At 40.6% G+C, this 14896-nt stretch overlaps 1 protein-coding gene across 5 annotated transcripts in view; it reads right to left on the minus strand.

Moving 5' to 3' along the window:
• Nucleotides 1-3157: 3157 nt before the first annotated feature.
• LOC122166995 (mothers against decapentaplegic homolog 2) overlaps nt 3158-14896 on the minus strand; it is a 39896-nt gene continuing 28157 nt past the window's right edge. For all 5 annotated transcript variants that reach the window (XM_042831180.1, XM_042831176.1, XM_042831179.1 and 2 more), the window contains 7 exons: nt 14542-14676; nt 11195-11269; nt 10661-10714; nt 9873-10085; nt 8607-8744; nt 8289-8433; nt 3158-5079 (listed from right to left, as the gene is read on the minus strand). In XM_042831180.1, the coding sequence (XP_042687114.1) occupies nt 4956-5079; nt 8289-8433; nt 8607-8744; nt 9873-10085; nt 10661-10714; nt 11195-11269; nt 14542-14676 (884 nt within the window). In that variant the 3' untranslated portion in view covers nt 3158-4955. The remainder of the gene's footprint in view (nt 5080-8288; nt 8434-8606; nt 8745-9872; nt 10086-10660; nt 10715-11194; nt 11270-14541; nt 14677-14896) is intronic.

Raw genomic sequence — 14896 nt, forward strand, 5'->3', positions numbered from 1 at the left:
TTGTCAAACTGCTTTGTATCTTCGGGGACTTTGGAGCAGCTGAAATACAACCCCACGAAGTCTGGAATTTTCTGCTCCAAATTAGAGCTTGATTACATGCCCGATGGACAGCATCCTCCTTTTTATCCGAAGATAAACCGTAGCTGCTAAACCTACATTTAATAATCTTCTATGCTTGGAGCTGTGGTGGTTGCTCTTGGAATTTTACTTCAAAATGAAGATGCAAACAAGCAAGACTTTAGAGCAAAGATCAGTTTTAAAAGACAATGGAATTTGCAGCCTCAGGTATGTACTGCCCATCAGCTCAATTAACTCATGAGGCATTTGTAACACATGCATTTTTACAGCAGTTTACTACAGCTTCAGACAAGCAAATAGCTAGATGCTTTTAGTGCAGAGAAAACACTGGCAGCTTTTCAGAGCTGCAAGTTGAAAGGAAAAACAAACAGAAGTGCAGGAATATGTGTGTCCATTGCCACTCTGGGTCCCACAAGTAACAGGGCTTTCCTGTAAGCCATCCTTCATACATCTTCTGCATGAGGGAAGAGGATCAAGAGCTCTGAGGGCTGAGATCTTTACATATCCATCATTTGCCATCCACTTTTCCTCTGCCAACAGCCTAGATTTAATCCTGACTGCAGTTAAAACAGCTAACGTTACATCAAAGATCGCTCCCAGCTTTGAAGCCTTGATTCCAGTTTCTGCAGCCACGACAATGCGCCGCTAGAAACTCACTCTTCAAGCAGTGCTTTCCCAAGAGAAGAAACATTATTTAAAGATTTTTTTTCTTTTTTAATAAATGCAAAAGAGACATGGAAAGGAGGACTAGCATTACCAAAGGCTATTTTAAAATGACCTTCTCTAATGAGATGCCCCATCCTTGGAAACGCTCAAGGTCAGCCTGCACAGGGCTTTGAGCACCTCATGGAGCAGGTAGGTGCCCCTGTGCATTGCAGGGAGTTGGATAAGATGGCCTTTAAGCATCCTTTCCAACTCGAACAATTCTATCACCTGTGTATCTAGGAACATACAGAGTCTGTGATGGTTGCTTCCAAGCCAGGCTGGGAAAACACATATTTCCCGACAGGAAAGCACAAGTTTCAACAGTATTTTCCTACTCTTAATAAACTTTCAGGCTTGCAGCAAGGTAACTCCTTACGGCCCACCAGAAGCACTTCCTAGCACGGCACATTGCTTGGGATATGTGTAATCCTTCTATCAGAGACTGCACTTTGCTCAGAGCTGGTGCTGAAGCTTAACTCAGCCTCAGAATGAGGTTACAACCAGCCTTGTTTTGGTAAGAGGAACACTGCATCACACACAAGTAAGACACTGTGTGGGTGGAGCAGAGTGAAATCCTGTATTTCACAATATTTTAACTCAAAACCCAGCTGCAGGAAAATTTCAGTTTGCAGTGCTAAAAAAAAAAAAAGCCGTAACCACAATGTAGCATGACGAGCTGGAAGGTTCAAACAAAACACTTTCAGTTCAGCGTGCCAACAATTTGGAGGCAGATGACTATCAAAGCCCCAAACATCACACCTCCCACTGCAACACAAGAAGTTGGGCACAGGAAAATTAGTGAAGTACAGTAGCTGTGATCACAGAATTGCAGGGTTTGGAAGGGACCCCCAGAAATCATGAAAGAGTGATTTATGACTGTTGAGCATTTCAGAACCCCTGTCATTGCAGAGATGCAAGCTGAACTATCGGCAGTTTGCCTGCAGTCAGTCCCAAAGTGGGTAAGCCCCAGTTAGAGTACAGTGCCCTGAGTAAGAACAAGATGCCACAGCTCCCACCACATTGTAGGCTTGTACAATAGCACCTGGAAGGCAAAAGGAGGTGGGAGTGCTCTGCACAAGATGCTGAAATAACAGCAGGGGAATCGTGACGCAGAGAGCTCACCACCTCCTTAGGCACCGTGCACAAAAGCAACAGGAAAACACACAGCTGACTTTCAATCATAAGCTCTCAGTTTAAAGGTGCAAGCCGTCAGGTGTTTGGCACTGTTCTCAAATCCTGGGAGGATTTGGTAATGAAGCTGCCTTACTCTCCACTTGGTATTTTATTTAACAAAAGTCTCAGTGGGAAAAATAAACAAAACAAAATACAGCTCTTTACATTTGTACTTTTGAAGTGATGACTTTGCCCAGCAGAAGAGAGCTGCAACCACGTTCCTTGCACACCATATGCGTTCTGCAGCGAGATTCTTGAGCAGAACAGTGGTGGGATTAAGACAGAAAGGCACGGGGTTGAGAAACAAGAGTATGTTCAAGTTACCCCAGGGCTGCCAAAGGCATTTAAACAAACTACGGGCAAAGTAAGTTCTTTACAGAGAGTGGTGAGGTGCTGCCCAGATAGGCTGTGGATGCCCCGTCCACCCCTGGTGGTGTTCAAGGGCAGGTTGGATGGGGTGCTGGGCAGCCCCAGGGCTTGTATTAAATGTGGAGGTTGGTGGCCCTGCGTGTGGCAGGGTGGTTCCAACCTTGGCCATTCCGTGATTCAAACAAAATGAAACAACATTCCAGATGAAGATTAGTACCCTCGTTCCACCAAGCTGTGGCAGAAACACAGCAGGAGTACTTTAGTGATGCTGATGGGAGAAAAATGAATTGATTTCTACGTAGTGAGATGGCCTTGTCTGCAAGCAGCACCACGCATCCTCGTACGCCAGCTGGAAAGGCGTACCAGAGAAGTTTGTAGCCAAAGCTACTGCTATGCCCACAGCAAAACAAGGAATATTGCCACAGCTCTTTGAGAGAACACACACAGGAATCCACAGGAAGGAGACTAAGGATTAGCCCATCCAGTTGGTTCAAGTCTCAACCTGCTCATACACAGAGTAATGTCTTTCACCCAGACAAGCCAGCCTTATCTGCTTCACAGGTGAAAGTAAACACGTGTGCCAGCAGGATGAAATACACCCGTGGTAGGAAAAAAGCAACCGCTTTAATGAACTTGGTCTGAAGTAGAAGTCTGCAGCCGAAAACACACATTGAGAATCCTCACAATAGCTGCCCAAGAGGGGGTTTTACAATCCAAACTGTACCCTTCCAGCCACAACATGTGGGAAATTCGTGGCATTTCTTTGGGTTGGTTAGAATCGCCCCCAATTTCACAAGAAAACATACAGTAAATAATGACAAAGGAGTCAACGTGAGAATTAAAACTTTTATTAGTGTATTCACATATTAGGCAAATGCAACACTCATGAAGCTTATTTCTTAGGTTCACAAGTTCTACCAATACATCAGTCTACTGGTAAAACTAGCACAAACTGGTAACTGCTTTGTCGATTTTCAAAAGGTGGTTGGCCCTCTTCTTCAAAGCTCGATTTTTTGGTATTGCTTCTATGTCCTAGTCATTACGGCATAAGAATATCCACGACTACCCTCAACTCAGTCAGTATTGAAAGCTGTAACACTGGCCACGTTTTTGTTCTCCAAGTTATCACTAGCCGTACTTACAAAGTACAGTGCTGGTGCAACGCGTGAAACCATGGGAAAGGACAAAAGCAATCCTGCTACTGCCACAGTGACATAAGAATGACAGACAGCTAGATCACAACATTGTTAGTAAGATGTATACTTGTCAAGTCAGAATAACCCTTCTATACAGTTTCCCAACCCTTCCCCAACCCAGACTTATCTGCAGAATATATTTCAGAGTATTTTTAATATGGTGCAGTTGTAGTGTCCAAGGGTTCACAATAACATGCACAGTTGTGAAGAACCTAGAAACCCTCCTTCGCTGGTCATACCTCAGCAACCACTATCCTAAAGGTTTTGCAGAAGCAACTACTTTTAATAACAAGGCCCGTTATGACATAATGAATGAGTATGACCTGGTATGTCAGTAAGCTGTACAAAGCTAATCAGATCAGAGATTTACGTTCTGTTACTGAAACATGTTAAGAAGCTGCATCTATTTAAAACCTATTAGAAAGAGTCTAGTTTACCCTGGGAAAGGATTTTTCAAAGTGTTTGGCTCCAAAACAAAACAAAAAAACCCTAGATTTTCAGTAGCATCTGCTTATTGAAAGCACACAGATGTTAGGGGTAAGTCACTTTTGTATTTAATCCAGTATCCAACGCTATCATCAACTCTATGAGAAAAAGAAAAGCACTGACTTCAGTGATCCAAGGTACAAAAAAATCCTAAAAAACACAGTGCCAGCAATACTGCTGGCAACAGATGCATCAGCTCATATGGGTAGGGAAACGTAGACTCCTAGTGTGATGGATACTCAGAATTTAGAGTACAGAGATTCACTTTAGGCCCCATTAAGAATATACAAATTGTCTTGAGATTTCAGATAAATCTCAGACATTTATTTCCCTTCCAAGGGAGGGATTTTTCTTTAAGAAGGCAGCAAAAAAGTTAAGCTTGTATACAACTAAAGTCTGCTTTTTATGTTTAGGACAACTTGAAAACCTGCTTATATAAAAAAAATATAAAAGAAGATAGGAGTCAAGTCTTGAAATTTTATGAGAGATTTGCCTCAATCTAAAAACAAACCAAACATCTAACTATGGGAACTAAAATGTAGAACAGCACAATACTGTGATATCTGAGATCATGATACATCACCTTTACGTATACTTAGCTATTCATGTTATTGATAAACCATTAGGACACTCAATTATATACCCAATAAAAACACCATTAAGAATCTTTAGAGCTGTTCCTTCTTCTCTCTGAAGAAGGCATTTCTATAGACTAAGTTTTCATCTAGTATCAGAGTATAGGAAACAGAATCCACAAGGTGCTTTAATTGATGAGACCTCAAGTGCTGTTTTTCGTTAATAATAAAAAAAAAAAAAAAAAAAAAAAGCTTTTTTTGGATAGTAAAGAGTTCATGAGGACCACACACAAATACTACGATAGACGAGCTTTTCTATGAAGTCTGTTGATAGGTCTTAGTATTTAGCCCACTGGTAGCAGAGGAAGGAGTTTTACGACATGCTGGAGCAGCGTACTGAAGGGGAGCCCATCTGAGTCAATACTTTGTCCAGCCATTGTAGAGGTCCGTTCAGATGGAGCTCAATCCAGCAAGGAGTGCTTGTCACGGTCTGCCGCCTGAAAAATCAGGTGGAAGAGGAAAGTCAGAAGGCAGTTTTTCAAACCGTGAGGTTCTCCATCACACAATCCCTCACACGGCGCGGTTCATCTATCCCTGCCGTGCAAAGGTTAAAATTTGCAACCATTGTGACAAGTGTACCAACAGCTCATCAGTCTTTAGAAGAAACAGCCACCCCACATCTGTAAGAAACAGCAATAACACCATCAAGAAGTATTCCAACAGGGAGATGGTGGAGTCACCACCCATGGAAGTGCTCAAGAACCATGGAGATGTGGCACTTTGGGACATCATTAGTGGGCATGGGGTGGTGATGGGTGGCCAGCTGGTGATTTTAGTGGTCTTTTCCAACTGAAATGATTCTGTGACATGCTGCTCTGAAGAATAAAATAAGAGCTGAAGCAAGTGCTATGAGCACCATGCCAAATGCCTCATTCTTCAAAAGAAAGTCAAACTGAAAACTGTGCACCAACTACGGTGTTGATGTCACAGACAGCTGTACACAGCTAACACCTCCACCTTCAAAGAGCCTGCATGCATAATTATAACTCATTATTATATGATAATAATACAGCTGTTTATATTATTATAATGACTATGTTTGAATTTAACTGAATGCTAGAAGAAGTAAGAAACTGAAACACTCAGCTCTGCATAGGTGGGATGGTCCAGCAGCAGAACGCTGCGGTAATCGTAAGATCTGCATTTTTAGAGCAATTGTCAAGGGAGACATACAAGGCAACCATGGTAGATGTTGTCAGAAACACTACACTGTAACACAGCGTGTGGTTACACTGCACTGATGTTATCTCAAAAGGAACACTCAACTTTATCTCTGATTTCCTGTCGTCTTATTTCTAGCTCCACATGCGTTTTGCACACCCTCACGCAAACAGCTCAGAAAAAAAAATGTGTTTCTCTTGTCTCTTACATCAACTTGCCTTATTTTCCCACAACAGAAGCTGTTAATTAAACACCATTTCAAACACCTCAGTGAAGTTGAAAGCTTGACAGCCATAAAAGTTCCGTTCACTTTCCCATCCTCCTTGTTTCTGAGACCTGTTATTCAAACACCTTCCCTCTCATCTCCAAAGTAAAGAAATCAGTATTGGACCTACTCTGCCTGAGAACTCCTGTTATTTCCCTGCACCCACTTGAGGCATAGAAGTTTTCTCAAACAAGAATGGCAAGACTACTGTTGCTAAGCCAGTTTTTCCCAGTAATTCTAGTTATTCCCAAATCAAAGTGAGGAAGCATTAAGATTCAAAGACAGCAAATCAGCAGACAGAATTCCAGCCCCTTCATTTTTACAGTCGGCACTGGAACCCTTCGATTGAAGGAAATGTGTTTATAGAAGCAGAGGAACTGAAAAGGCAGAGAAATCAAGCTGGTGAGAAGATGGATTTCGAAAGCTGCCTGTAGTTTTACATTTTCTAGAAGAAAGCAGCTGGGGTCTGTGCTCTCTCAACACTCTAAAAAACATTGTTATCTCAGCCCTGAGCGCCTGTGCCAAAACAAAGTGATCCAATAAAAGAACAATCTAAACCACAGGAAATGTAATTCCATTTTGTCTTGAATCCTCTCCCAAAGAAGGAAGTTCATTATTCCACGGCTGTCAACTCCCCTACAATGTGTTCCACAATACACTTCCTTAATATGTTATAACTGGGTCTGTTCAACAGCCCTGGCAGAAGATCAAATAGTGACAGTCCCTTCGCAGCCATCTCAAAGCTGAAGCTTGGTTTCTTCTACCCATAGATTTCCCACCTGAGCATCACTAAATCTTCGCTGTAATTACCTCTAACTAATGTTCTTCTGAAGAACGGCACCAACTTCAGCAGAGATGCACAGAAACTCATTCAGTATTCCTTCAGCAGATTCTGTGCTGTTTGAGCAGTTTCCTCTGAAGCTTTTTTAACCCTATGACCTCTGAAGGGTTGGCAGACTACAATCAACACTCTCTCCTTAGTAAAAGCTTCACCTAAAGCCTCCTCACTGCTTTAGCCCAAGACATAACTCCATTCACTTCAAGCTGTCCTCATGCAATCTGACTGCCTGAGCCTTTCTTCTACTCTGATTTGAATGTTGTATTTAATTATGTGTGAATGTATGCATCCTCCTTCAGAGCTAAATCCAACTGTTCTTTAAACTGGAGCCAGATTTTTCCTTGCGTACCTCTTGCTAACAAAGAGGTACCAATTTATTCCATTACTCAAATTTTTCATTCCATCTAATTAGGCTTTTACAAAATTGGCTTCATTTAGCTGCAAATCCTCCCCCACATGCTGACAGCTCACATTTACGTGGATATACTGCAAAAAAAGAATAAAAACCCCAGGATCTACAGTGCAACCTGGCATTGTTTAGCTTCAGAAATCATGAGGGCTTTTTTTGTTATGGTCTGTATTGCAGTAGGGTATCAATATGTCAGACTGCTTTCAGTAAACAATTTTTAAGGATGTTTAAGGGATTTTTTTGTTGTTGTTTGAAACCACACCTATGATAATGAAATACTGAAATAATGAAATATTTCAAGCTGCTCAGTTAGAAGTTGCTTTCTCCTCTTTCCAAACTGCCATCCTATGTCATAAAGAGGCACCATCCTAAATGGTTTTTAGTTTGTCCTAAGCAATAATATAATTGGACTGTATTCAAGAACAGATAAAAGACTTTTTTTTTCCCCCACTCAACCGTTTTCAGCAATTTTACTACAAAAATGCACAGCTTACTCTTTCAAAGTTTTTTCCACTGTAAGTCCCAGTGCATAAAGCATGTTCTCCAGTTGCTGCACTCTGAGTCACTCCAACACTTTCTTTTGGATCTCCTCAACTGCATCCCACACTACAACCTAATAAACTCACTTTACTCCCCACCAAACAGCACAGAGATGGTAGATCTAACAGCAACTGTAAAACAAGTTCTGAAACTTGAAGATGTTGTCAATGGTTTCACCACAGTAAGCCAGCAAGCAGGATGAAGGGAACTTTGATGGCATTCCTTGCTCAGTGAACTTGAGTGATATACGAAAATCAGTTTACTGGTCTTTTTGACTGAGGAGTTCTATAGTTGACACAGAGAAAAAAAATATGGGTTCAACTTACAGATATCACAGCTGCAGTAGCATATGGACAGATTTCAATACAGATGGAAAAAATGTATTAGAGAAAGAAAAAATTGTTAACTCTAAATTGAAAAGTTTTTTTCTTACCTGTACTCAGCTCCCCATCCTTTAACAAAACTCATCCTGATGGTACACATTCTGGTAAGCTGATAAACTGCTTCAAAACCCTGATTCACAGACTGAGCCAGAAGAGCAGCAAATTCTTGGTTATTAAAGATTTTTAGATTGCATCCTACAAAGAAAAGATCAAAAAGGTACACTTAACAAATACTTGTGTTAGCTACACCAAAGACCAAAACCATGAAGAAACCCTTTCTAAGTACCAAAAGCAAAGCAAACGACATCCTGTGAATCCGTTCACCAGACTTTTTTTTTTTTGTAGGAAGCCTTCAGTAGGCAACTGACCTGGTGGGATTTTGCAGACAGTTGCAGGATGCCAGCCATATCTTTGATTACAGTTGGGGCTCTGAACAAAAATTGCGCTATCACTGAGACACTCAGCAAAGACTTCGCCGCCGATGTAATAGAGACGCACTCCCCTCCCTGGAACAGAATTCAAAGCAACCCTCGTTGTGATATGAGCCAGGCACATTAACAAAGAAGGGAATAATTTGTTTCAGAGAAGGCCAAGTTTTTTCCTTACAACAAAAACAGAAATCAGTTATCTGGTTAAGCATACTGCTGGGCTGACAGCTGTTAGCCAAACAGCATTAACTTGCTTTTATAGATCACACAGTATTGGAAGTAAGAAGCAGAATAATTTTTAGTATGGCATGAACTGAATTTTCTAGCCAGGTAATGGTCTACAACCAAACACAAGAGCTTTTTCACTTAGAGAGAACTTGAGAAATATCACAATTGAAATAAACAGATCAGATTCAGTGTAAACAAAGTGTGCCAACATGAAGTGCTGTATGTGAAGTGTCTTGTGCTGTTAAGAGACGGGAAAAACTAACAGAGCAAGTCTACCACTCGCACAGACCTTCCTCTTGATGCACCCACACCATTTCCCAACCCACTGCATATCCCTTTTGCTTTACTGCTTTGACAAAAAACAATGGGGCTTCGTTTAGACCCATTGCTGAGAAGAAACCAATATGAAATCCTATTGTTCATTTTTGAATTGTGATCTTGTTCTGCCTCAGAGTGAAAAAAAATCTGCATGGGTTATTTCTGTCACATGTAAGAAGGAATGTACAATTGATTTTCCCTCCAAAAGCTATTTATAATTAACAGGTCTTTTAGAGGCCATAATGTCTACTCCCCTTTTTTCTTTATAACCATTTTTCCAGCAAAACATCGGCTACTCTCTACAAAAAGGGAGAACCCCTGACATGTTTGCTTTTCCTCACAATTGACCATTTTCATCATTCGTTACAGACACATCCTGAGCTTCCTCAAACCTACAATTTTATTACCCAAGCATTGCCATTTGAGGTGGAGGAAATCAGGTTCTACTCAAGATGTAGCAGCAAGAAGAATGTTAAAAACAGTGGCTACTGCTAAATAAAATAATCTGAAAAAAATAAAATACGATTTCTGGAAGAAGATGTTGCAATGTGGAAAACAATATTCCTTAATTATTGAAGAGAAAATACTCATCATGTTGTAATTGAGCCTTGAGAGAGAGGAGCCTGGAGCACTAGAAGAGGAAAAAGATCAGATCTTTACCTATGTGCCGCCTTGTCATTTCCACTGTCGCGTTTCTGTTGACGTTGGAAAGCAGACCTAGACAAAACCGTTCGGAATTGGATGGATCTGTGAAGCCATCTACAGTCAGAGAAGGCTGTGATGCATGGAAGGTTTCTCCCACTCTTTGATTCAACTCATAATATGCTATTGAACACCAGAATGCGGGCTCCGAGTAAGTGACTGGCTGCAAGTCTAAAAAATTAAGAAAGAAAGAAAGCTAGCACAGAATTTGAGCCTGAAAAGGAGCCTACCTGCCCTGCTGTTCTTCTCTTCCAGAAATGACAGTCTCCTCAAGCTACACAAGTTACAATTCTGCTTGCTGTCATTTTTAGCTACCCCAATAAAAAGAATGGAATTCAGTATTTCACACAAAGGTGAGTGGGAAGAGAAGAAGGGATGATGTAAAATGAGCACAGCTCATGTATTCCAGCACTTGCACTTTGCTTAGCACAATGATTAGGCCACTGTTACTGTGAATTCAGACACTGAGAGACATTTCTATTGCCTTTCTGTAACTTAAAAACACTTTGGTAAAGTTAAAGAAGAAATTAAACTGAACCACTCACACGTTTTACTCTCTTTGCTAGAGATTGAGCTGCAGAAACAGGGTAGTTATTAATTAGCCATTAACCCAGCTACATGGGTCAACCCAATAGTCTCCTACCAAAACTCTCTTTCCTAAATTATATCTTCACTTTATGTATACAAGTACACTAAAAATAGAGTCATCACACACACTCAAACATATAAAAGTGTTTCCAGCTTACCCAGGCTATGGTTGACTGGAGAGAGAGTACTGGGAGACAGCTCTGCTGGAGATCCTGTTGGAACAACACAGATTCGTTCAGAGCAATATACAATATATTCTTCTTATTTTAGGCAGACAGGTATGACTGTTATTTAGGAACTAGGTTTCTTTTAAGAGTTCTTAGGACTTAAAGCCCTCAGAAAACCTGTAACCAGATTTCCAGCAGGTCCCATCTTTATTCAGAATTCAGATTACATTTAATTTTCCAGACTCCTGGGAACCTAGCCCTCCTCATAAAGAGCCTATTAACATCTCAGTGGGGCATTTGGCAGAGCTCTCTTCACGCACAGTCTGTGAACATTTATTTATTTATGCACTTCTCCACTAGGAAGATCTTTCAGTGTAGCCTCCCTAACAAGAATTAATTTGAAACACAACAGGTTATACAGAAGGCTGCTGCTGTCATGACTTGGGCTGAAGACACGCTATTACATGTGAATGGACCACAACAAGCAATTCCAAGTCTTCAAAGTGGTGAAAAAAGAAACGTTACCTGTATCCATGCTTTGGTTCAACTGCTGGTCACTCGTTTCTCCATCTTCACTGATATATCCTGGAGGTGGTGTTTCTGTTAAAAAAAAAAAATAATAAAATAAAATCAAAATTAATTCATAGTTTAAACGAATGAGAAACTTGCACGATGTACTACTTGGGGATTAGTCGTCAACTCCCTGCATGCTTTGTGTGATACCTGAACACTGAACTGGATTTCCTCCCTCCCAGTAAGAACTCAGACCCATTACCTGCCCCACTGTCCATGTAAAATGCATCACCCTGCACGCCCATCGGTTGCTCCAACATGTTACACAATTAATGGATATCCCTGTTTTTTCCAGGCAATACGACATACTTCCACTACAATGAGTAATAATTTTGCAATTGTGATTAGCAGCTTTCACATTTAGTCGAATTACAAATGAAAAAACCATCTGGTGACTTCTACAAAAAAATAGGAGCTGTCTTCATGCAGTACAACCATCAGATCAGACACCCTCCTACGCCTTACAGGTTTTTAGATTTAAAGGTTATTTTCCAGCTTGGTCCCTACATTCACTTTTTCTTCAGCACCTAAAAGTTGCTTTTGCACATTAACAATAAGGTATTATCTAATCAGTTATGATGCACAAGCTCTCTTTATTATGACAAATCCCAAGTTGTATTGAAAAAAAAAACCAAAAACCATCTATTCTCATCGCTAGCTTTTATTAAAAATGGGAGTATCACTGACCAAAGTAAACTCAGTAACAAGCACAAAGCATTCTGACACTAGAAAATGTCAAATTTTACAGAAATACCTTTAAAACCCAGGAGACTGTGGTTGTTCCTTCCCTCCATTCAAAATTAATTTGTAATTCAGATAATGTGCTAACCAACTGCCTTTCAGGAAATAATTTTCTTTGAACTGGACATGAGTCTTTTCCTACTTACTGAAAATAAAATGTCAATTTCTTTATTGGAAGTGGTAACTGCTAACTGATCTCTATAATCACCTCAGAATTGTCTCAGAAACATCTAAGAGTTTAAACATTTAATTACGTATTACCAAACACTAAGAACAAAGATAAAGTGTTCTGCTTCAGAATTAAAATAAAACCGTATCTACTATCACGTCAGAGATTTATAGAAGAGTAATAAGAGAAGAAAGCAAGAGGAAACTTGATTAAATCACCAGATTAAATAAAACTGAACCAAAAGAACATTTTCAGTTCACTCTAAATATAAATGTGACAAAATTCAAGTGAGAATTTAAAAGAAAAATAGAAGGAAATCTTTACTACCAAGAACAGTGATGATAAAAATCACACTTGTTTTGAACAATTTTATAGAACTCACTGTGATAAACAGGACTGCACCCATCTTTTCATTTTTTGTTTACAGTGAAGCCCACAGATGTGGTTAAAGTCAATAATAACTTCCAATCCAACCCACACTTCCAGCTTCCAGTTCCTAATTTGAGTTTTCTGGCACAGATTATGTTCTATATCCACTCAGTCTGAACACAGCCTCCCTCCACCTATTAATACAATTTTAGGGTCAGAGGTGAGAAACAGCACAGCTGAAAATTAATTAACAAATCCCAGCCAGAAGTCTGGACACTGTAGCTCAAACTGGAAGGGCCATGAAGGTTATCCTACATCTCTACAGTCACCACCTGCCCAGAAAAAGCACGTGAAGTACACACGAGTGATGATCTCTTTGTAGACCAACAGCTGTAGCCTGGCCTTCTGCTACAGAAAACGGTTCTCCAAAGCAGGCTGTCAGACTAAAGAAGGCTTATCAGAACCCAGCTAAGCAGCAAACATTAGCTATCAACATCAAACAAACTGAGATTCAGATATGATTCTTGAATACAAGAGCAGTGTCTGTGACAAAGAGAAGGCAGCGAGGTGTGGTGAGCTGCATAAAGAAGTGAATATCACGTGAGTACCTGCAATCACCTTGAGCAGGCTTCTTGCCAACAGCTACCCAGAGCTCCCTGAGCTCATTTCCTGGATTTCCAAATGGTGTCTCTTTGCAGTAAGCAAAGTCCACAAACACCATCAAAAAGCCCTCAGACTGAGTCAAAAAAGCATACAAAAATGAAGAAAGCAACATCAAGTTCCTGCATCTTGAACAGCCCTTTAAAAATCTTGTCACAGTCTTAGGATGGCTTAGGTTAGAAGAGATCTCAGGATCACCCAATTCCAACCTCTTTATGGGGGCAACAAATTTGGCATTGATTTAACAAAGGAGATCAAATTCATTGACATTTTCTTGGCTCTACTTCAGCTTTCAGATAGATTTACAGGAAACATGTAACATCCTGGTATTAGACATGCAGATAAAATATGTACATCATGCGTTTGACTTTAAAGGCAGTCATTCCTCTCATGTCAGGATCTGAATTACCAGCTTATTTCAGTACTGGGATGCTGGAATATAATTGCCTTAAACACTTATGAAAAAACGGCTGCTTGGCTCAGTTAAATCTTCCCAGAAACTTCCTGAAGCAGCAGGAAACTGGGGGAACTACAGGCCAGTGAGCCTCACTTTTGTGCCTGGGAAGATCATGGAGCAGATCCTCCTGGAAGACACGTTAAGGGACATGAGGGATGAACAGGTGATCCTAGATAGCCAGCACAGCTTCACCAACAGCAAATCGTGCCTGACCCATTTGGTGGCCTTCTGTGATGGAGCAATGGCATTAGTGGGCAAACAGAAGAAAACTGATGTTATCTACCTGGACTTGTTGAGGTGCTGTGGCACCGGCACAGACTGCCCAAAGAGGCTTTTGCTGCCCCGTTCTTGGAAGGCCAGAGTGGATGGGCCCTGGACAGACTCACCCAGTGCTTGATCTAACAATGGGCAACCCTGTCCACGACGCAGGGGTTGGAACTAGATGATTTTTGAGGTCCATTCCAACCCAAGCCATTCTACGATTCCATGAAACAGGGAATTGGGATAGGAAACAAAGGTCACTCTTTTCATATTTCAATAAGAATAGAGGCTTATGTGTGCACTGCAGCAGTTCACTTTGATTTTTTTTTTTTTTTTGGTCTTGAGGTAGGAAGAAGCAAACAGGAGGAAGAATTCTTTATTAATTCAATACTCTTATACTGCATATTAACAGCAAAACTGTACATACACTGTAGTAACAAATACACAAGACAGACTTCTATAGATTATGAGCTACAGATCAAACAATTTTAAGTCACTGTTTCATTTTTAGGAGTTCCACTTGAATTAATAAAGGAAATCAGCACGATTTGATTTATTGGTACATCCTTCAACTCATTTGATCACTTAGGAGGATGGTGCAATGTTAAGCATACTGTTTCACGTTGGGAGGTAAGAAAATACCTGGTATGTAGTTGCTCTGTGGTTCAATCCCAGCTGGGAAATTAGTGTTCTCAGGAATGGAATGGGTGTAGTCATCAAGAGGTGGAAGCTCTGTCAGGATCTCAGTGTGCCGTGGCACCAGGACAGGAGGCAAGACTGGAAAAGAAGTCAAAATATTAATAGGACCCTCCAAACTCACAATTCTATGAAGTGAAACAAAAAACAAATCTAAGCCATATAAGTTTCTTTAGGTGCGTCTCAGTACTTCTAATACTGCAATTGCACTGCCAATTACTAGAACAAGCAGATTGCTCTTGAACATGACTTAGTGAACTATTCTCATTTTCTGTTCTCATTTTCATGCTGGACCATCGTC

This window comes from Centrocercus urophasianus, unplaced genomic scaffold (genome assembly GCF_019232065.1).
Source record: "Centrocercus urophasianus isolate 14NV4802_14NV808 unplaced genomic scaffold, USGS_Curo_1.0 seq_35, whole genome shotgun sequence".
Lineage (NCBI taxonomy): Eukaryota > Metazoa > Chordata > Aves > Galliformes > Phasianidae > Centrocercus > Centrocercus urophasianus.